Source organism: Ricinus communis, chromosome 3 (assembly GCF_019578655.1).
Source record: "Ricinus communis isolate WT05 ecotype wild-type chromosome 3, ASM1957865v1, whole genome shotgun sequence".
In the NCBI taxonomy this organism is placed as follows: domain Eukaryota; kingdom Viridiplantae; phylum Streptophyta; class Magnoliopsida; order Malpighiales; family Euphorbiaceae; genus Ricinus; species Ricinus communis.
In genome coordinates this window covers 28,581,664-28,603,348 of record NC_063258.1, presented here as the reverse complement: position 1 = coordinate 28,603,348, position 21,685 = coordinate 28,581,664, and the positions used below count along the sequence as shown (strand labels likewise).

Below are 21,685 nucleotides of genomic sequence, written 5' to 3'. Positions count from 1 at the left end.
ATATGTAAAGCTTTTATTTGTTTCTATAACAAAAATGTCTGAATTTGTTAATAAGCAAAGGCTGATTCGCATGACATATTATTTCATAAATTTTAGTGCTAATGCCTTGTGTGGTGTCTTAGGTGTACGGACAATACATAATCTGTACATGTAATAAACACACACAAAAAATATCTTAGAATAGAAAGTAACTTCTTCATGCAACATTGGAACTACGTATAATAATAAACAGAAAAAGAAAAAGGATGACATCAACAACTTACATTAATTATTTTATCCACAACTAGCTGCAGATCCATCCATAAGGCATCTACCGGAGCTATTTGAAATCCCATTATTGGCTGAAACCTCGTTTATTGCCAATAACTTGTCTGTTGAAATAATTACGTAGGCTTCTTCTTTGCCATTTCTTTCCAATTCTCCAGCTTCGATATTTCTTCAACTATATTATCTTCTTTTTTTTCTTCAGAAAATAGAGACTGCTTTCACCAGTTTCTTCCCTATCATAAACATCGCCCTCAAGAATCACCTTTGTGAGGCCAACTTTTTGCCTTAGGTATAGTAAAGGATTACCTCATCATCTCTCTAGGTATAAATCTAAACTCTACTGATCTTCTCTCCTTTTTTTTTTCTTTTTTTTTTTTTAGTTTTTAAGAAACAATAAGCAAAACAATACATAAAAGAATTATATCTTATGTGTCAACGCTGACGATAAAAATAATAAAGAATATACGCTCCGAGCAGACTAAATATAATGGATGGACCTATTCGTTGCCCGAAGAAACGGTCGATCAAAAAACTATTAACTATATATATATATATATATATATTATCCTTACTAAAAATTGTTTTAGTAAAATAGTAATCGTCATCTGTTATTTTTTTGTTAAGACTGTCCTACTCCTACCGGCTCCTATGTAGCTTAAGAATTCTCCAAAGAAAGTGGATTTATCATTTCAATTTCCTACGTGGCTTAAGAATTCTTGACAACGGATTTATTACGCTTGTTATTAGGTCATGGCTTGCTCCATGAGTATCCAGCAAATTTTCTAATGGGCTTTGGAGCCCAATACGAAAATTGGAAGCAATAAGGGATACAAAATAATACGTATTTTTTTTATTCTTTAGATGACTGAGGTGTTCTACAAGAATGTTGTATACTTTTTAAGTTCTATAACTATTTTATACCTATTCCTTATCTAGAACCAATTAAATGAATTTATTATTATCATTTTTTTTAAAAGAGAACTTTTTTACAATTTCCTACTTTAATGCTGAAAAAAACAAACTAAGCTAATTATGTCAAGGAAGCTATCAAACCAACCATTTAGAAAAGGGTTATCGTTCACAATCTAAAACTTGAGCTCAAACCTTTTCTTTCTTTATTCGTAGCCATTCAAATGATAAATCTACAAATTCTGATTTAATTAATGGTATAGTAGAACCACCGATATAGTTACATTATATTTAGGAACAGTTTCTATATTAAATAAATTTTATATTGTAATGAGATATGATTATGATTTATTAATTTATTATTTCAGGTTGTTACTATGCCGTTGAATATGCATGTACATATTAGCTATAAATAGCTAATATTGAGATCTTCATTGAATCTAAAATATTATTAAAATTGTGTATATACGTTCTTTAATCTCAATGTAATAATTTTTTACATTTACATCCTTTTTTTTTTTCTCAACAGTATTTACTTAATCTTTATACCCTTTTTACAATTGAAAATAAACAAGTCCAGATAAACTCTATTAAATTATAATCTCTTAATAAAACTTATTTGATTATAAGAGTATGAATATAGAGAAATCTTACTGTAATTAACTTTCCTTTAGAACTACTAAACAAAAATGGTTTGATTTAAAATTTGAATGACCATTTCATCATTTGTTAGGAAAAAGCATTAATTGGTAAAGAGGCTAAAGAAGAAAAGAAAACACATTCTTTCATTGATACTCATGTGTTGACCACCCATATAAACTGCAAATTGCACAAACTTTGCTCTTTATCCACCAAAAAAAGAAAAATAAAATAAAATGAAACTGTTAAAATAAAAATTAATTAAATACACGATCCTAACCCCATAATGGTAGGCTTCCTACCATGCATTCATGAAGTTAAGGAACTTCATAAATTTTCAAGAATCGTGCAAGGAGTCCCCAAAAATCAAGAGGTGCCAGCAGCACCTATTTAGATTCTATATAGAAGGGATTCTACTAGTGTGGCCGTGAAGGGAACAAAAAAAAATGAGAGAGAGGAGAGAAAAACACACCCCCACAATGTAGATAGCACCAGCAGTGCCATTGTTTTAGCTCAATTACAAGTATTGTTCATTTATCCTGGCTCGGTTCTCTTCCCACCAGAGTCTGGCATGCATCTCCCCAAATTTCTCTCGGCTGCATCACGTTAATTTGTGTAAAGTAAGATGACAAATAAAAGCAATTTTAAGATATATAAATAAGCATATCTCAAATAAAGAGAGGCCCGCATAATTCATGCAAAACTTGTATTGTTGTCAACAGGACAAAGAGAGTACAGTAGGCTATTTCTAATAGTTATGAATTCAAGTGGGCCCAATTGGAGCAATATCATGAAGTCAAAATAATCTGGATATCCACTCATCTCCAATCAGTTAAAAACGTTTTGGTTGTGTCTGAAAATACCCTAATGTTAAAGGGAAAAAAGAAAAGATCTTACCATCAAACATGTAGGTTGTAATTTTCACATATTTTTGTAGTCTTCCTATGTCACTAAACATATGGAGCAACTGAGCTAGCACTCTGTGACAACATGTAGGTTGATCCACAGGAAATAATGCCTAACTCGGATCATTAGATAGAGTATGGCATCTTTTGCCTCCGTAAATAGCTAAAGTAAGTGGAAATCAGGGAGCTTTAAATCTAATTATCGATTGACCGCAGAATCTTACCTGAATCTAACTCTTCGGAGCTCCCTTTTGCCACCTGGCAAAGCTCTGATAGTGATATATACTCCTGGTTCATCCTGTTCAACCCATTCAGTTTCCATATCGCTAGCATTACTGATTGAAAGCTCTCCTGAGCGATCCGCCTCCCTTGATGAGCTACTTCTTATTGAAGCATCCATTGATGATGTTTCTGTCTTGGCCCCACTAATGCTGGAGAGTTTTGGGGTAGAGGTGAGACCACCTGAATCGCAGTAATGGCGGGCTTGCATTGGATGATGATCGAGTGAATCTGATGATGAGTAACCCATCCCCATCCCTGCTGGTCTATACAAATTGCGAGGTAACCGTTCTTTGGTCAGTGGTGGTGTTACAGGGCTGTCTTCAATAGACTCCATCTTTGAGCTCTGTGCCAGGTTTTAAAAAATGACATTATTACATCAGAAGTATCTATTTTAATTCATAACTGCATGTCACAGAATGTGAAAGAGGTAAAAAAAAAAAAAAACTTCTTTCCAGTTTAACAGTACTTGTGCATTTGGCAGTCATTCAATTTAAGGTTTTGTTAGTGTGCTATTTGTTTTTCATGGTGGGATGGGAAGGCATTGTAACCTGCTAATATATAAACCAGGTGATTGATACTCTAAACAATGATGCCTCAAAATGGCTATTTCAGAAGATTATGTTCTTCTGTTATCGTTTGGCAAATGCCTGGGAACTCACCTCATCTTCAGATCTTGGGGGTGTTGGAAGTGGAAAAGCCTGGCGATTAAACCTCTGGACATTGTAAAGTTCCATCACCCTGTCATAATTCTCTGCCCACCATCTTTGAGCTTGCCACTTGTTAAACATGTCTCGACTGAAAAATAAAGAAAATTAACAGCATTAGGATGCCTTGATTTTCATGAAATCGTGATGCTAAAACCGTGAATTAAGTTCTTTTTTTCTTTGAACAAGAAAATACAAAGGCAATTTCATAAAACACTGTGCTTTGCATAATGGACTCTGTGGATCAGATAACAAAAAGACAGGCATGAGAACCAAAAAATATCTCCTAGAAACACATGGGTTGAAGTCCTAAAACATTTTAATGTAGAATGATCAGGTAAGCCCACAGCAAGCTATCACTTGTCCTTCACGTGCCTAAGACTTAAACATCCAAACCTATACCAATAGCCTTCAACACCTATTAATTATAATTTTAATTAATTATAGTAGGCAATAACACCTATTCAATCTTAATTATTTATAGTAGGCAACTAACTTGAACATTAAGTACCTTTTTGACCCAAAAAGAAAAGCAGAGAAGGCCACTTTAGTTTTGGAGAACTCTCGGTGCATCAATTAGAAAACATATATAATTGTTTAGCTGGCAACAACATAATGGTGGATGTCTACTAAGTCAAAACACAAAGGGATTCAACCAACCACTGGCATCATAAAATTAACAAGGTCAGGCAGATTAATTAGATTAACACATCCAAGTAACAGGAAACTCTAATTGGGTTTAATGTGGAAGTATTTTGGACAACAAAGTCAACAAAGAAAAGCACAAAAAAAAAAAAAAAAAAAAAAAAAGCAAAGGAAGAATTCGGTTGGGATAAGAGCACAGGGAATCAAGTGTATACTTTGAGGAGTCAATAAAGAAAAATGGCTTGTCACAGTTTTAACCATGAACGTTCATATCATTGTCTCCTGTAAAACAAGAAATGTCTATTGACTAACTAGCAACTGTCCTTGTTGCTGCCAACATTTCGTTCACTTGAAGGGCACATTTTGTCTAGTACATGATTTTGCAGTGGCAGAGGAAGTGAGCAATCAAAAACTAGATGACAAAGAAGTTGTCACATATGGTGACAAAGCCACGGAGAATCAGGCGTGAAATAGAGAGAGAGAGAGAGAGAGAGAGAGAGAGAGAATAAAATTTAAAATCTTTTCAAAGAAATTAGAAAAGGAAAGAGAGAGCCCTCTCCGACACAGCGACAATGGTCAGTGAAAAAGGTACCCAACACAATCAAATCTGCCCCACCACCACTAATGAGGCACAATGAGTTCCCCTTTTGGACTTTTCTTGGATTGCTTTTCACTAGGCGTGATTTTTACTGTTGTATGTAGGTCCGACTCCTTATTCCCTCCAATTTGAACGCAATAGAGGTGTCCAAGGTAGCGTTTGGATGCCCTTCTCTAATTGTTTTTCTCTTCTTTTTCTTTTTATCCTATTATCTCACAAGAAAGAGATTTTGTAAATATAGTCTTTAGACTAATTGTTAAACCAAATCAAATGAAAACTATGCATCATTTGTCCACAAGATGAAAACATTTATAATAAAGTACAATTAAGCAAAAATTCTGTCAGCACATATAACTATAAAACAAGAAATTTTTTTATTGAATTAATTAAGTGAATTTAGAAAATGAATATCCGATTCTATAACTTGAGAGCAATACATTCACATCCAAACAGCACCTGCTACTTTTTTTTTTTTTACCTCCTATTTCGCGCGCATTTAAGAAAAGAAAAATCCAAAGAATAACAGAAGAAGTAAACAAATAAATAATAAAAAAGAATCCAAACAATCACTTGGCAACCAATCAATGACGTATACTAATCCACTAGAAAACAGTAATACCATACGACAGTACACACACAAAACGCACAGCTATGACTCACAGTCCACCGTTGGATCAAATATCTAATCAATCAGAAAAACACGTGTCACGTACCTGAAGCGTATCCGCTTAAGATCATTCCCTCCGCCTGGAAGCGAAACAAAAGTGATCAAAACACCGGGCTCCACCTGGGCCACCCATTCTTTAGGTTCGTTTTCTTCAACGAACACAATCGGAGGGTCGACCCTACGCCCGCTACCGTTAACCGAATTCGGCGTTCCCTCGCCGCTAGAGCTCGATATTCCTTTCAGTCTCGCTTCCATCTCTTTTCCCCACGTTCTCGGCGTTGTAGAGCTGGAGCTTCCCGTCCGCCGTAGCGACCACCGGAATCGCTCTGACTCGGCGTCTGACTCGTTCGAGCTGTTCCGAAATCGGTTCTGACTCGTTGGTGCTGTACATGGATTGCAGTGACGGTATGCTCCTGAGGCTTTCAATGCCATGTCTCTGAGCTATAAAAATAGAGAGAAAAGAAACTGAACCTTAATTAATCCATATAATTAATTACAGAGCTAAAGAGTATTGGAATTTGGGAAATTAGTGGATTACCTGAGAAGTGAGAGATTTGATCGCTTGGTGCTGTTTAGCGTTATTAGCGGTAGTGGTAGTGGTGGCAGCGGAGTTATCGGGTTGACTCAGTGAGTCATCACCGGGTTGTTTCGATCGAGCTATACACGTCAGCATTCTGAGAAAGAGTGAATAAATTAAAACGAATCTGTGTCGCTACTACTGCGCATGAAAAACGCCAACACTATTTAAAACATACTGTTAACTTCGAGATAATAATCACACCTTCGTTTGTTCGTTCTGGACTCAATGACTCGAATTTCCAATCTAAAACAAACAAGCCAAAAAAAAAAAATACATATTATTAACTAGCAAATTAAGCAGCGAGCAACAATTTTTTGAGACTTATCTGGAAATTGAATTTGAGAATGAACGGAGAATTGAATTTCAAAAATAAATGAGAATCGATAAGAAGCAAATGGAGGCCATACACTTGGAGAAAAAAATTACAAAAGAGTGAAGAAAGTGCAGAAATCGAGTTTTAGATTCTTCAGTGTCAGTGAGTCAGCGCGAAAATCGAGATCTCTTAACGCCTCGTGTCCATGCAGAAGCGTTTAAATAACCACCACGATCACAGATTCTCTGTTCAAATTTTTTAGAGAAAAACCATAAAAAGAAAAGGAAAAGGAAATATTATCAAATTACGAAAGGACTAAAATAACAGAGTTTAAAATTCTTTTATATGACAAAACTACCTCATCGGAATCAATGGCGGAGAACTAAGGATTGCATTTGCTGTGCAGAAAATGAGAAAGAGAGTAACAAAAACGGCTTTTCGTGTTCACCTTCTCCTTTTTCTCCTTTTTGGTTGCTAATAGGCTATAATAATGAGGAGTGACCAGTGAGTGTTTATTCGAGTGGAACTGTTGTTCTTAGAGCTTTGCTTTTTTGCTTTTCCTTTTTGCCCTTTTTTCCAATGGTAACCTGATACCGGATGATGACCGCTTGTAGACTACCTAAGAACGGGACAGTGGCGGTTGTTATGGTCGAGCATCTCCAACTCCTTCTCTCTCTTTCTGTCTCTCCATGCTTCACTGTTGCGGCTCTTTGGATGCTTTAAAATACTCGATGATGATAATATTTATTGGATTTTTGGCCCACTGGCCCAGCTTTCTTCTTAGTGAGCCCATAATACTTTTTCAAAAATCATAACAAAAGGAGCAAAGGAGTCAAAATTTCCGCTCAATGTTCTCCGTATGCGAGGAAAGGAGAAAAGGCAAGCATTTTCCTTTTTGTAGATTAATTGTGTTTGTGAACAATTTCCACCGTCTTCCATTAAAATGAATCCTATAAAATTCTATAGAATCTCTATACAAATTTAAATTTTTTATTTAATTTAATATTTCATGTAATATTTAAATTTAATTATAATAAAATAATTAAATTTTAAAATAAGTTTTATATCAATATTATACAAGATTAAAATACGCTTTTTATTTTTACTATTTTATTTTATTTTTTTATAAAACAATTCTGTAATTAATTTATTTTCAACACAATAAACATTTAATTTGATATAAATTTTATATCTATTGTTTAACATATTAAATATAAAAAAAAAAAGTCAATAAATTTTAATCAAACAAGGTGTTAAAAAAGTTTGTAACCTCCGTTTGAAAAGCGTAATGTTTCAAAGAAGAATTAAAAATTAATTTATAATTAAAAAATTACTAAAATATAATATGTAATTCATTTAGATTGTGTTTGGTTAAAACATTTTCTACAAGACTTTATATAGTTATTTGAATTTATAGTTGAAAGTCTATTTAAAATTATGCATATAATAAAATTTATGAATTAATTATTAATTAATAATAAATCTTAATAAAATAGTAAAATAAATTTTACAAAAGTCATTCAAACTGAACTTCATACTGAATATTTAATATATCAAACTTAAAAGCTCATTTGGAAGTAAAATAATATTTTAATTAAATCTTAAACTAATGCAGTTCTAATGTTTGTGAAATAGACGGACTCCTATTACGTTGGGTTTGACCGAATCGAACATTAGAGTTGAAGTCAATTCCAAAAGAAGATAAATAAAGGGATTAAATTGAGATTGGATAATAAAAAAATTCATATTATAGCTTCTTTTTTTTCTTTTCTTTTAAGAAGGAATTCAAGAAGGAAAAAGCCTAATGTCATCAGCAATGAGAGGATGAACAGTCTCAGATACTTCTTCAATTTATTGATATATCATAGCTGAATTATGCGGCGAAAGTAATTTTTAAAGAAAAAGAGAGAGGAAACAGTTCAAAAAATGAAAATAAATTAAGGAACTAGGAAATAAATAAATATGACAGTAGGAAAGGACAAAGAGGATGATGACAATATTACAATGACCCAACGTTATGCCCGTGAATATTTTGCTGAAGTCTTTCCATTGGAAACAGACCAAATTGTGACTTCACCAGCTTGGCCGCCTCCATTTTCAATTCATTAATTAACTCTGAGAATACAAAATTGAATATAAATAAAAATTAAATCTCTAGAGTACTCAAAATAGATATTTTATTTGAATTTTTCTATATTTTCTATCCTTAAAGTAATGTTTTTATTTTTATTTATCCTAAATTAATTCTTAGTCCATTAAATAATTGCTAAATTCTTTTTAATAATTAATATAGATATTATCTTAATTTTTTTAATTTTTATATTTTTAAAATGGTCTTGATCAAAATTTAATAAAAGTATATTCCAATTAAGTAGTAAAAATAAGTAACAATGTATTTTATATTAGTCTTATATGTAAATTAGAAGTACATTATTTTTAAAATAACGAATATATTTACTAATTTTATGACAATACACAAAGGACAGAACATAAAAGACATTAAATAAAAATATAAGAATCTTAAAGGTTCTAAAAGTTAAAGAGATCTTCATTGCATCTCTAATGCTTCCAAAGATTCTTTATGCATGCATCGGAGAAGAATTTTAACCGTTAATATTTTAATTTAATAATATAAAATATATTAATTAATATCATTTACTTTACTGACCTGCATAACTCTCCATTTCCAGTTGCTAAGATTAGAGATTAAACACCGCATATTCTTTTGAGTCGGATTAGTACTAATTTCTATTTTCACAATAAAAATTATTAATTTCCATATCACAAAAGAAATTATTAATTTCTTAAAAGCTTAGAAGAAGGTTAATTAAAATCCTCCGTTGACTAACACGTAGCTACACGTAGCGTTTCATGGAGGCATGTCATGCCAAATGTGCTACAGAAGGAAGCATAAAAGTGAACATCTGCCAACTAGAAGAAATCGATGCTTACAATCTATAAGTTAATCAATTAACATGTCTCCGCCGTCAGATCACATCCTATCCGTGATATCAATTTCTGTAATGAATAGATCACCGTTCACATTCGACGCCGCATCACTGAAACAGTAGCCAAGTAGCAAATGCGCTCCTAGATTTCTCTTCATCACGCCACGTGTATATTTTCTCAGCACGGGGTCCACACACCTCGAGGGTATCTTTCAACTTTGAAACTTCCACTCACCCTCCAAAACTTCAAAAGCTCGCCACGAGTAAACCAATCAGATAATCCCACGTCACCTTTCCCGGCGCTTTTCGGGACACCTCTGTTCTCTCCTTCCGACGCTTGGTGCTTCCAAACAAACAAAAATATAATTTCTAAGTTTTAACCAGATAAGAAAAAAACATATTCAGGTTGAGGGCTTCACTGTCTGCTAACTCTAGCTTCAAAGCCGAACCAGCTCAGTTTTTTTTTTTTTTTTTAAATTTATTTATTAAATTCTTTGAGCCTTATCAACAAAATCACTAAAACGATGTCGATTTTGAGACGGAGATTAAGAGTGCAAAATTCTTCCCAAATTGAGGCCGACAACGATGAGAAAGAGAAGGAGAAGCGAAAGAGAAAGAAAGAGATCAAGAAATGGAGGTGCGTGGACAATTGCTGTTGGTTTATAGGTTTTATATGTTCGATGTGGTGGTTTTTACTATTTTTATACAATGCAATGCCTGCTTCTTTTCCTCAATATGTGACGGAGGCGATAACGGGACCGATGCCGGACCCACCTGGCGTTAAATTAAGGAAGGAAGGGTTGACTGTCAAACATCCGGTGGTTTTTGTGCCTGGCATTGTTACAGGTGGACTTGAGTTATGGGAAGGACATCAGTGTGCTGATGGTTTGTTTAGAAAACGACTTTGGGGTGGTACATTTGGTGATCTCTACAAAAGGTTATTTAATTTTCTATTTTTTTAAGTTTACTTAATTTGATGCAACTAGCAATTGCTTTTTATTAGTAATCTAAATGTTGCTTAATCGGTAAGCTGTTAAGGTTCATCACTTTTGGTTTGAGTTGGTTAAGATAAATAAGAACGTATTTGAACTTAATATTAATTACCACCTCACAAGTGACTTGGTAGGACTTCTACAGTGTCCAAAACTTGTAAGTAGCATTCGTATCAGTATTATGGTTTTCCTTTTTATACATAAGGAAATTTTTGTGGGTGCAACTGTTTTATTACTGTTTATTATCTGACGGGATAGAGAAGTAGTGTGTGTCTGATTATATGAGACCAGAGGAAGTCATCTTGATTGTTTGACAAAGCTTTACACAAGTTGTGCATGAATTTGATAGCCACTTTATTAAGGTAGAGCTGTAGAGTAGGGATATGGTATTGTAGATATAGTGGTGATCATTTCAGCATGCGTTGCATATTATCATGGGATGAGAATCTAATTTTTAATGAAAGATGCAATAGTTGAGATACAATGGTTGCACAGTTAGCAGTAGATACTGTGCTTTGAACTTCTTCTCTGTTAACATATATTTGTCATGTATTTTAACTTGTGATTTTAATTTTCTCAATTTTGATGCCTCTTAAAAAATTGAAGAAAGAGAGCAGCTGACCCCCTATCTGTTTTAACTTCTTTTATGTAGTAATAGACTTGCTGGTAAAAGATTGGAATAACTGATAGAATCAACTTGATAATCCTAAATTTTTGCCCAGTCGCAGTTATATAATATCCACCTAGCAAAATGCTTCTCACTATAATATGAGCACATAACGATTCTTTAAACCAACTAGTTTTTGGAATTAAAAGGATTCATTTTTACTGTTTTCTCTAGCGAATTAAAGATGCTAACTGAAACATTTATAGGCCAATATTAGATAATTTGGTTTCATTCTTTTGATTTGGACTTGTCATTAGCGGTTGATTATGTCATCTTTGGCCTCCTAACATTTTCAGTTTAATCTGTGATGCAAATGCATTATATCTTGTAGCCGCTTTCGTTCTTGTATATTACTTGATTGATGAACATCTCTCTCTCTCTCTCTCTCTCAGTGCTACAAGGGTATCTTGAATAAGATTTTCAGTGATACATGCCACTTAAATCAAAACAGTCAAGTATTTAAGGTTGAACAGCTAGTTGCTTTGCAGTTATTGGCCTATCAGCAGTTGAAATTATTATTATTTTTTCTCTTAAAATGCTGGTCTAAAATAGATAGATCACAATTAATAATCTCAGTCAACTCATTTTGAGGTCGTTTAGCAAGTGTTAATCCTTCCATTCTGGAGTTTCGAGGGTAAGAAGGGGTTCTGATCTAGTGCCTGGAAAAAAGATTTCAAAGTTTGTGTGTTCTCCATTACCTGTGCGAACAAGATCCTTTTTACAGAGTATAAAACAGCGAGAGAACCTACCGAAGGGACTTGACTTATCTGAACCGAACGATAGTGAATTTTTAGTTTTGATTTGGTGCTCTTCTAAAAACTATGCACTTTTTGGCTCATTGTGCTTACTAGATGATCCAGAGATTGCTGATTCTCAAAGTCTGTTGAGAACACGTAAATGCCACTGATGTAAAACTTTAAATACTAAATATCTTACTTGTGGTCAACAAAATTCTTTGATTATTATATTGTAGCCCTTTGTAATATTTGATAATTTGAGCTGATCATTTGGAGAAGGAAAGGTACCTTAATGTGACTTGGTATTGCTGTTCTTCCTTGATCCCATACCTGCACTAACTGGACCAATTATTTCCTGATTGCCATTGTACATCTCAGGTAGATTTAATTGAGGCCAATTCCTAAAATTTCTCGTTGACTCTGAACTCTCTTGATTATGAAGTTGCATGATGGTTTTGGTGGAATTGATACTTTGAAGTTTGTCTGCTCTCTTATCTCCTTTTTATCATGCAGACCACTATGCTGGGTTGAGCATATGTCTCTGGACAATGAAACAGGACTAGACCCTCCTGGCATTAGGGTCAGGGCTGTATCTGGACTTGTGGCAGCTGATTATTTTGCAGCAGGTTATTTTGTCTGGGCAGTTTTAATTGCTAATTTGGCTCGCCTTGGGTATGAGGAGAAAAACATGTATATGGCTGCATATGACTGGAGACTATCATTTCAGAACACTGAGGTATAAGTTTTCAAGTCATAGTTTTGCTTTACTAAGTCTTTTGTTATTGTTGGATATTATTGCAGACTGCCACTTCGCACCTTCAGTTTCTATGAGTTTCACCTCTGATATGTATTTCCTTCTCAGTTGGCTTACTGCTTTTCTTTTTAATTGATTCGATCAGATTAGGGACCAAAGTTTGAGCAGGATAAAAAGTAATATAGAACTCATGGTGGCTACCAATGGCGGGAATAAGGTGGTTGTTCTTCCACATTCAATGGGTGTTCCATACTTTCTGCATTTCATGAAATGGGTAGAGGCACCAGCTCCAATGGGTGGTGGGGGTGGACCTGATTGGTGTGCCAAGCACATAAAAGCGGTGATCAATATTGGTGGACCATTTCTGGGTGTGCCAAAAGCAATCTCATCACTTTTCTCAAATGAAGGAAGGGATATTGCTGCAGCCAGGTTTTTCTTTTGACAACTAAAAATTCTTTTTTTTTTTTCAATTGCCAGGAATCATACCTTTGCTCCATATTTCTATTCCAATTTTGGATTTTGTGAGAAGTTATTTTAGTGCATTGAAATTTGTTTCACTTATCATTCAGTCTCACAACCTTAGTGAATCAAATTCGCAGACTAATCTCTGCTGTTTAATTGTTAGGCGCTGATGAAACACTAATCATTTTACAGGGCTTTCGCGCCAGGATTTTTGGATAAGGATGTTTTTGGTCTTCAAACTTTTCAGCATGCAATGCGATTGACTCGGACATGGGATTCAACCATGTCCATGATACCAAAAGGTGGGGAAACAATCTGGGGTGGCCTTGATTGGTCGCCTGAAGGAGTCTACAACTGTGGTTCAAACACACCAAAGAACAATAATACCCAGACTGCAGGTCAAACTGGGAAAGGAACTTCAAGTTTCACAGAAGGTGTGAACTATGGGAGAATTATATCGTTTGGGAAAGATGTGGCTGAGCTTCATTCTTCCAAAATTGATAGGATAGATTTCAGGGTAATATTTAGTTGATTTTAGTAACTCCGTTGAATGTACCTGAATACCTTTCTTCATCTCTCCCCTCTCTCTCTTGCGAACACACACACGATACAAGATTTCAGTTAGGCTGTGTGAATTAAATTTTTTGTTGTCAATTGATTCTTTCATATCTATTGGCCTTAGTTTTATTGCTTGACTACATTTTGATGATGAAATTAGAATTTAGCTTGTTTGAATCCTGTAATGCTAACAGATGCTCATATCTCACCTTAACAATTATCAATTTCATGAGTTGGGTTGGTATTTTTATTTTTTAATATGCTGTTCATCTGTAGGATGCTGTTAAGGGTAATAGAGTTGCAAACAATTGTGACATCTGGACGGAGTACCAAGAAATGGGTATTGGAGGTATCAAAGCTGTTGCTGATTATAAAGTATACACAGCTGGATCAGTTATAGATCTGCTGCATTTTGTAGCTCCTAAGCTTATGGCACGTGGAGATGCTCATTTTTCACATGGGATTGCGGACAATTTGGACGATCCAAAATATGAGCACTACAAATATTGGTCAAACCCTTTGGAAACAAGGTGAGTATTTCCACTTTTCACTTTTGTTAGTGTTAGGTTTTAGTTTATGAAGAATGAACTAAGTTTGACTTTTCTGCATATGCATAAGTTCTTTTAAAGCCAATTTATGAAGTATTTTACTACTGACAAATGCCTTAGTTAGCTTGCTTGAGTGATTCCCCTTTCAACAGTTTGATTATCACAACAAAATATATAGATTGGAGTTATGTGTTAAAAGCTGCATTTGGATATTCTCTTCCAAATGCGTTCTATTTGTGCTGAATGCTTTTTCTTTTTCTTTCTCTGTAATCCCTACCTCTAGTTGTTAATAGTGATAGCAACAAATAAATTACATTCTTATTTAATTTAGGCTGATAATTGGTAATATTTACAAGCATGTCCTTTATGACGTTCCTTCTCTGCTAATTGATCAAATTTTCATATGGTGAAAATGCTTAATTTTCTTTACTGTTTCTGCAGATTACCAGATGCTCCTGAGATGGAGTTATATTCTATGTATGGAATTGGAATACCGACTGAAAGAGCATATATTTACAAGCTAACTCTAACCAGTGAATGCGCTATTCCCTTTCAGATAGATACCTCAGTGACAGGTGGAAGCGAGAACTCTTGTCTAAAAGATGGAACTCTTAATGTTAATGGAGACGAGACAGTTCCTGTATTAAGTGCTGGTTTTATGTTTGCAAAGGGTTGGCGAGGGAAAACTAGATTCAACCCTTCAGGCATTCATACTTATATAAGGGAATATAATCACGCTCCACCTGCTAATCTTCTGGAGGGTCGAGGCACCCAGAGTGGTGCTCATGTTGATATCTTGGGGAATTTTGCATTAATAGAGGACGTTTTAAGGATAGCAGCTGGAGCTAGAGGAGAGGATTTGGGAGGAGACCGAGTTTATTCTGATATTTTCAAATGGTCTGAGAAGATCAACTTGCCGCTATAGATTCATAGGGGAAGCACTGGAAGCTTGTTTCAATGTGGTGTCTATGAATGGATGGAGTATTACTATGGATTCATTCGTTACAATTTTGACACCGGCCTGTCAGTAGTCACACTTAATTGGCAGCAGAGATGCCCACTTCTCCCATTGCAGTTCAAGGCAATCTTAACAGGCTTGTTTGATGCAGCCAATGTTTGTGAAGTGTGGCCTTTTATTGCTATCCATATGTAATGCTCCTCCATTGTTTTGGGAAGGGCTGAACAAGGTTAATGAGATCACACACTTCCCAAAAAAAAACACTCATAGTTACCATTCTTAGTACATATAGTTGCCTTAAATTATTGAACTGTTGTGTTATAAGTTAGTTAGTTCTCCTGTTGGATGGATTACCTTGCTTTCTTTGTTCTTCACAAAATGGGACAGGTTTTTTCAAGAGGACATGCTTTTGCCTGTCGGGTTTTTTCAAGAGCAGAGTAAGGTGGTCACACATTAGAAATCAATAAACGTGCCTGAGCCCACTAATGACTAATGAGGCCTTTCAGTGTCGATTCTAATTGTTGAACTGATTTAACGGCCACTGGAAGCTGACGAGGCAATCTGCTTCGTCGAAATGGCTAATTTGAAACTTAACAAATTTATCTAATCATACGTATCCTTCAACAATTTTCTTATTTTATGTAAGAGATGTTAATTTTATGTTTCTGTTCTAAGAAAGTGACAAAAGAAGGGGTGTCGTTTAGTAAGAAGTAAAGAGATTTAATGGTCTCCATCAATGTCTTCTCGTGAATTTGCCACTTCTCTACAAAAGCTCTCTCCTTTATTTCTAAAGCCCCTGACCCGTTAACTAATATTTTATTTCTCAAAAAATATTGAAGAAAGCAGGGGCAATTTCGAAAATAAAGCTATCAATCGAGGGCAACTCTAAGACGTTGGGTGTAAATTTCTAAAAATCATTAGACAATTGACTTGAATAAGACACGCTCCTGGTATGGCAGTGAGCTCCACAGCCGAACCAAATCATCTCTGACCGGAGTACACCGCAATCACTTGCGCGTAGAGATTATGAATGAATGACTCCATGTATCTCCCCCCCCAAAAAGAAAAAAGAGACTCCATGTATAGTTTAATGGCGGCTACAAAATAAACCAAAATGGTTAAGGGCGCATTTGGGAAATCCCATAAAAACAGACAATGACGCGAAAGTGAATTAAATTTAATTTCTTTAAAAAAACAAAGCATGGAAAGGTGGGAGAAAGAAAATGGCAGAGGTGGGTGGTTAGTGTTTTATTTATATTGGAATTATTACTTTGTCTGGCTTTCCCTTTGTGGGATTTGTCACGGAAACAAGATAAGAGGATTAAAGATACAGACTTTTTTCTTTTTGGGAGAGAGAGAGAGAGAGAGAAAGTGTTTTTCTTTGGGTGGTGAAGAGAGAGTTTCAAGAGAGGAGACATGCCCAAATTCTTCCCAACAGCTCAATTTCTTGCTGCTTATTTTTCTTGACTGACTTACCAGATCCCGAAGGTCTCTCTCTCTCTCTCTCTCTCTCTCTCTCTCTCTCTATTATCCATTTTATGATAAAAGTTTTATCCAATCTTACACATCCTTTGATTTGTCTTGTTTTGTTTGTTCTTTTTTTCTTTTCCCTTTTTGATTCTTTTACTTTGTTTATGGGTGGTGATGCCCAAGTGGTTTTGTGTTATTTGCTGGTTTATGTATGCATGTGGAGCTTTTCTCTTGAGTTCATGGTGAAGCTATCAAACATTTGAAAGTAAAAGCGCTTTTTGGTTTTGGATATACTGTTTCTCCGAGCCTCTTTTTCTCCCCAGATGGTAATGTTCTTGTTTTCTTATTATTATTATTCTTTTATTTTTTTTCCTTGTTTCCAATTTAAAAGTCCTAACTTTTCTCTATTTTGATTATTCAAAAATCTGAAATCAGTTTTGTTGGATTGGTCCCTTTCATTTTATTTTTGCCAAGTCTTGGTATATCTTAGGTTGTCTTTTTGGGTACACCCAACTGGACTAGATAGTTTCTGTGATTGGGTTATTTATGTTAGCATATGTTGTTAAGCTTTTCGCTTTATGCTTTTTGCATTTGCATAGAAACTCCTTTAGCTTTATATGCTGACCGAGATGTAATTTTGGATGATTATTATTGAGGCCTGTTGGTTATGATGGTTGCTTTGCTGTATGTCTCTCTTGATGCATGCCAAGATAGTAGCTGATCTAGATTCATTGCTTTTGTGGGTTTGGTGTATGAAATACACGTGGCCGCTTACATACTGTCCTTGGCTGCTGCAGTTCCCAATTTCATTGTTGGAAAATTGTAATACAAATCTTAAGGATGGTCTTAGTTCTAGATCGTTTTACCCTTAGCTTGTTGTAGAATATCACTTATATCCTATAGCTATTGCAATCTAATCAATGACAGATGGTTTTTCAATTATAGTCTTCTAGCTTGGTATTTTCTATCTCCTGCCATGGTAATGAATCTTCACACTAATTAAAAGGAGTTAGTTCTTATCTTGAAACATCAATGTCTTTAAGTTCTCATCATAGAAGGCTTTACTAATGTATACCTTTATCAGAATTCAAGAACCATTTGATGTAGTCATATTGATGCAGTCTAGTATCACTATAGTTTCTAATATTAGGATCTTATTGGCATAAGATTCCTGATTTCTTGTTGCCCACCCAAAACAAGTTCCAATACGTGTTGCTTTTACTACCATTAGTTGCTACTACGTAAATGCATACAGAGTTCTTAAAGTTTTATCCATTTGAATGACCAAGTAATTTATGTATTTAGTTGACTTATGCAGTTGTGATTGTATCTTAACTCATCTCTTTTTCATTGTTGCACTTTATTTTGCATTTGAAAGTACAATCATATGCACTTGAGAAGTGCTCAATTGGTTGTTTTATTATATCTTTTAGTCCCATGTGCAGTCTATTTTCTTTTTAATTTTATTATGGATTTTGTTATCTCCTCTTTATGTACTTGAGGTAGCTCTTGCTCATTTTATATTGTCTTTGCATAGATAGCTACTCAGTAATCTCAAAGCTATCCAAAAGAATCTGTGGTTTGTTAAGGATTGCAAGAGAAATATAGATAACCTAGATGGCTGTCCGAATTCAGAACTTGCCCAAGAAAAATTATGGTCAAGTTCACTTTACTTTTAGTTGCCCGTCATGGTGGAATTCTAATGAACAGCAAAGTCCAAGATTTTTATCCAAGAATATAAGCTTTAAAGTGGAATCTACACCCCAACTAAATCGTGAAGCAAAGCATTTAGGTCTTCAACATTTGGACCAGGATTCATCTTCAGCACAATCAGTTGGTCAATCTCACAATGAAGTGGGGGCTGTGGGAGGGACCAGTTCAGAAGATCAATGCATTTCATCTGAATCTGGTATACAAAAATTGGGTTGCATAAATTTGTTTGCATTATGTCCTTATTTATTTATCTTTTTCCCATTTTGAGTGTTATAGTTGATAGCATAGTTGACAATGTGAGATGGAAAGGAGAAGAAAAATAGTGGAAAGCTTTGTTCTTGCGAATGTTTAAACTCAATGATTACTGTTGTTAGATGCTCAAAACTTAAGAATTTTGGTTTCTTTGCTACCTTTATCTGTCTTTTCTTTGTTTTACATCTAGGAAGGTTTAAAGGGCACTAATAAAGGCCAGAATCTATTGAAAAGTCATTTTAGAAGGCATTTAGAATGTATATGGTCAGTTCATGTGCTTCCTTTTGTTACTCAGATGATTTGGTCATAGGCATCATCATCTGGTGAGTTTATTACTTCACTATAGAGTAGCATTATAGTTATTAAGTCATTAAACATTATTCAGTTGGTGAGTTTATTACTTCTATTCAATCTCGTACTTTCCATTTGAAATTTGATTGTTCACATAATTGTATTGTGCATGTTCCCATTTTTGTGGTATAGTTAGAATTGGTCTTCATTCTTTTGATAATCAAATGCTAGTTTAAGACGATATACTGAGTAGATTTCTTCATGTGTTTTTATATTTAGAAGCTTTATAATCTCTCGTCATTCACTCTTAGTCTCTCTCACAACAGGTCTCCTATTCTTTTTCCGAGTTTGGATAAATTGAGCTGTTTCATTTTTCCCATAGCTAGTGATTTTCATTCTGAATTTTTTTTTGGTCAATATTTTCGTCCTCAACTTGGAAGCCATTTTCTGTCCATCTTTTATTGGATTTTGGGATGCTGGTTGCTGGGGTCAATACGTTCATGCATTGAATCAAGACTCCAATATTGGCATTTAGCATCTCTTTTTCTTTTTTAATAAAAAAGTGAACTGGAGAATGTTGGTTTTCAGTTCTGCTGTTGAAAATGTACCATCTGATGTTGGTAGTTCATATATCATGTGTAAGCTGCTGTTTTATGCTTTATGATTGGTTGCATGTGCTACCATAGCCGAATGTTGGGAAATCTGTTTCAAATTAATGATGGATAAGTTGTAGCATAATGCTAGACTATATTAGCTTTAACTTTGTTATTGTGCCATGCACTCAGGTGAAGATGAAAGTTGTGGGAAGAATGCAGAAGGCAGAATGAAGCCAGTTCTCTTGTTTAGTGCTCCTGAAATCTCACGTAATCCTTCACAAACTGACAATAGTCGTTCAATGGTTGGTTAAACTTATAATTTCCTTTTGGTTATGTGCTGTTCAGCTTTGTTGTAAACTGATGCTTCTGCTTCAATTTCAGGCTCATGCTCCAGTTCCCTATGCTGATCATTACTTTGGTGAATTGTTTACCCCATATGGACCAAAGGATATAGTGAGTTTTGTTGAGTTCATTGTGTTTGTTTGCTTTCAATATACTGGCTCTTTTGTGCCATTGGAGTTGTTCTTGTGTAGAAAAAATTCGGTAACCATTAGAGATGTGATGTTCGAATCGATGACCATGTGTTGCTGATGATAGGTTAAAGTCGGTCTTGTCTGTTTAACTGCGCCTCGTTTTATTTTTTGGATAATTGAGCTTATTGTTTAATGTGTTTTTGGAAACTGACTAGATTCTGCCCCAGATGGGTTCTCAGATTTTGGGGATGACAGCAGCACGAGTAGCACTGCCTCTTGATCTTGCTGATGATGGGCCCATTTATGTCAATGCAAAACAGTATCATGGAATTCTTAGGAGGAGGCAATCACGGGCCAAGCTAGAGGCTCGGAACAAACTTGTCAAAGCAAGAAAGGTACGCGTAGGTTGTGGAGATTTACAGACGAAGTTGTGGAGGATCTGATTGAGTTAAATCTTTATTGGAAATAGAAATCTCATCATAATGATGTTGAGAAGGGTAGTATTGTTCTTTAACGTACTTCTACTCACCTGAGTCACTCAATCGAATGCAGCCATATCTTCATGAATCTCGGCATTTGCATGCGTTGAATAGGGTTAGGGGATCTGGTGGAAGGTTTCTCAGCAAAAACAAGGTCCAACAGCTTGATGCAAACGCCACCAGTAGCAGACAAGGCGTCTCAGATAGCATCCTCCACTTGCATAGCAAGAATGAGACTTCACAACTTGAAAATTGTCCGTACTCGAGAACTCTCAAATCCTGCACTGATGTCACTAGTGTCTCAAATGGCGACGCCATTTACAGGCAGCAAGATCACTGGTTCTCAGGCACGGCTGTCCGCTTCGGTGGAGGCATGCAAACCAGTGGGGGTCATATGTACAGTGGAACCTAGCAGCACTGTGCACCAAATGTCCGGTTACTATGTCACCGGGCGGGCAATTCATCCTTGGCTTGATCTATTTACTTCCTACTTGTTAAGTTGTGTTCTCGCACAAGTGCATCACCAAAAAAAAAAAAATAAAAAAGCAAGCTTCCTGCAGTGTGTTGTTTGCTTCAATAAACATTCTGGCATGTTTAACATGACTGGAGAGGGTTTGCGTTTGAAATTTTCATTTGACTTGATCCATCAAAAGTTGTTACTTTTGTTTTGAATGTTAAATATCCCAACTTGTGGGCGTCTTTGGTTTCGTAAAATAAAAGATGGACTTGGTGACGATGGTTTAAATTGTAGTTTTATTTTGTTCTCTCAATGTAAAAGAAATCTGTTATTTTTTCTTAATCCCTCTGTTTGGTTTGGAGGAATTGAAAGAGGAAAGAAAATAAGATATTGGTTTCGAGGAATGAAAATAATAATTATTTCCCATTATAGATTTTCTCTCTATTTTGAAAATAAAATAAAATGAAAAGTAAAAATAAAGGACGAAGCCAGAGTCTACTTAGTATATGGGATTCAAAAATAGGAGTATATGGAAGTTGTTTTAATATTGAATAAGAGAGCAATATTTTTACTGTGAAGGATGAACGGTGAAGAAACTGATTAAGGATATCATTTTGGGGAAAGGTAATTATATAATGGATCATTCCGAATCTCGGTGGACACTCAATTTTATTTGCGGCTTGGACTCATCAAAGTGTGCTCTTATTCACACTAGTACATTCTTCTAGTTGGCTACCTTCCCAATTTTACACTGTTTTAGTCTCTTGTTTGTAACATTAAAAATGACTGATAAACAATTATTTTTAATCAGTAGTTTAAAT

General features: G+C 35.0%; 3 protein-coding genes across 13 annotated transcripts; 2 read left to right on the top strand and 1 right to left on the bottom strand.

Annotated features, from left to right (window-relative positions):
• Positions 1–1,941: 1,941 nt before the first annotated feature.
• On the bottom strand, positions 1,942–7,229 carry LOC8272507 (protein Brevis radix-like 4). 4 transcript variants are annotated; one of them, XM_025156518.2, is made up of 8 exons: positions 6,868–7,229; positions 6,604–6,754; positions 6,372–6,439; positions 6,155–6,290; positions 5,663–6,057; positions 3,662–3,797; positions 2,945–3,345; positions 1,942–2,411 (listed from the first exon to the last, which is right to left on the bottom strand). In XM_025156518.2, exons 4-8 carry the CDS (start codon positions 6,287–6,289, stop codon positions 2,333–2,335), a joined length of 1,146 nt encoding a protein of 381 aa, XP_025012286.1. In that variant the 5' UTR covers position 6,290; positions 6,372–6,439; positions 6,604–6,754; positions 6,868–7,229; the 3' UTR covers positions 1,942–2,332. The 4 variants fall into 4 exon arrangements, with proteins under 4 accessions (XP_025012286.1, XP_025012287.1, XP_015571804.1 ...); XM_025156519.2 differs by having other exon boundaries at positions 6,623–6,754; XM_015716318.3 differs by having other exon boundaries at positions 6,398–6,439; positions 6,868–7,228.
• Positions 7,230–9,981: 2,752 nt separating this feature from the next.
• On the top strand, positions 9,982–15,100 carry LOC8272509 (phospholipid:diacylglycerol acyltransferase 1). The gene is given in 6 exon segments (NM_001323733.1): positions 9,982–10,394; positions 12,367–12,589; positions 12,753–13,036; positions 13,262–13,586; positions 13,904–14,157; positions 14,617–15,100. Coding segments are annotated over 6 exon segments (1,983 nt in total).
• Positions 15,101–16,405: 1,305 nt separating this feature from the next.
• On the top strand, positions 16,406–21,140 carry LOC8272511 (nuclear transcription factor Y subunit A-3). 8 transcript variants are annotated; one of them, XM_015716259.3, is made up of 6 exons: positions 16,406–16,621; positions 18,141–18,512; positions 19,645–19,757; positions 19,837–19,908; positions 20,144–20,323; positions 20,481–21,140. In XM_015716259.3, exons 2-6 carry the CDS (start codon positions 18,221–18,223, stop codon positions 20,817–20,819), a joined length of 996 nt encoding a protein of 331 aa, XP_015571745.1. In that variant the 5' UTR covers positions 16,406–16,621; positions 18,141–18,220; the 3' UTR covers positions 20,820–21,140. The 8 variants fall into 8 exon arrangements, with proteins under 8 accessions (XP_015571745.1, XP_015571750.1, XP_015571749.1 ...); XM_015716264.3 differs by having other exon boundaries at positions 16,413–16,621; positions 20,156–20,323; XM_015716263.3 differs by having other exon boundaries at positions 16,425–16,621; positions 18,145–18,512.
• The last annotated feature ends 545 nt before the right edge of the window (positions 21,141–21,685 follow it).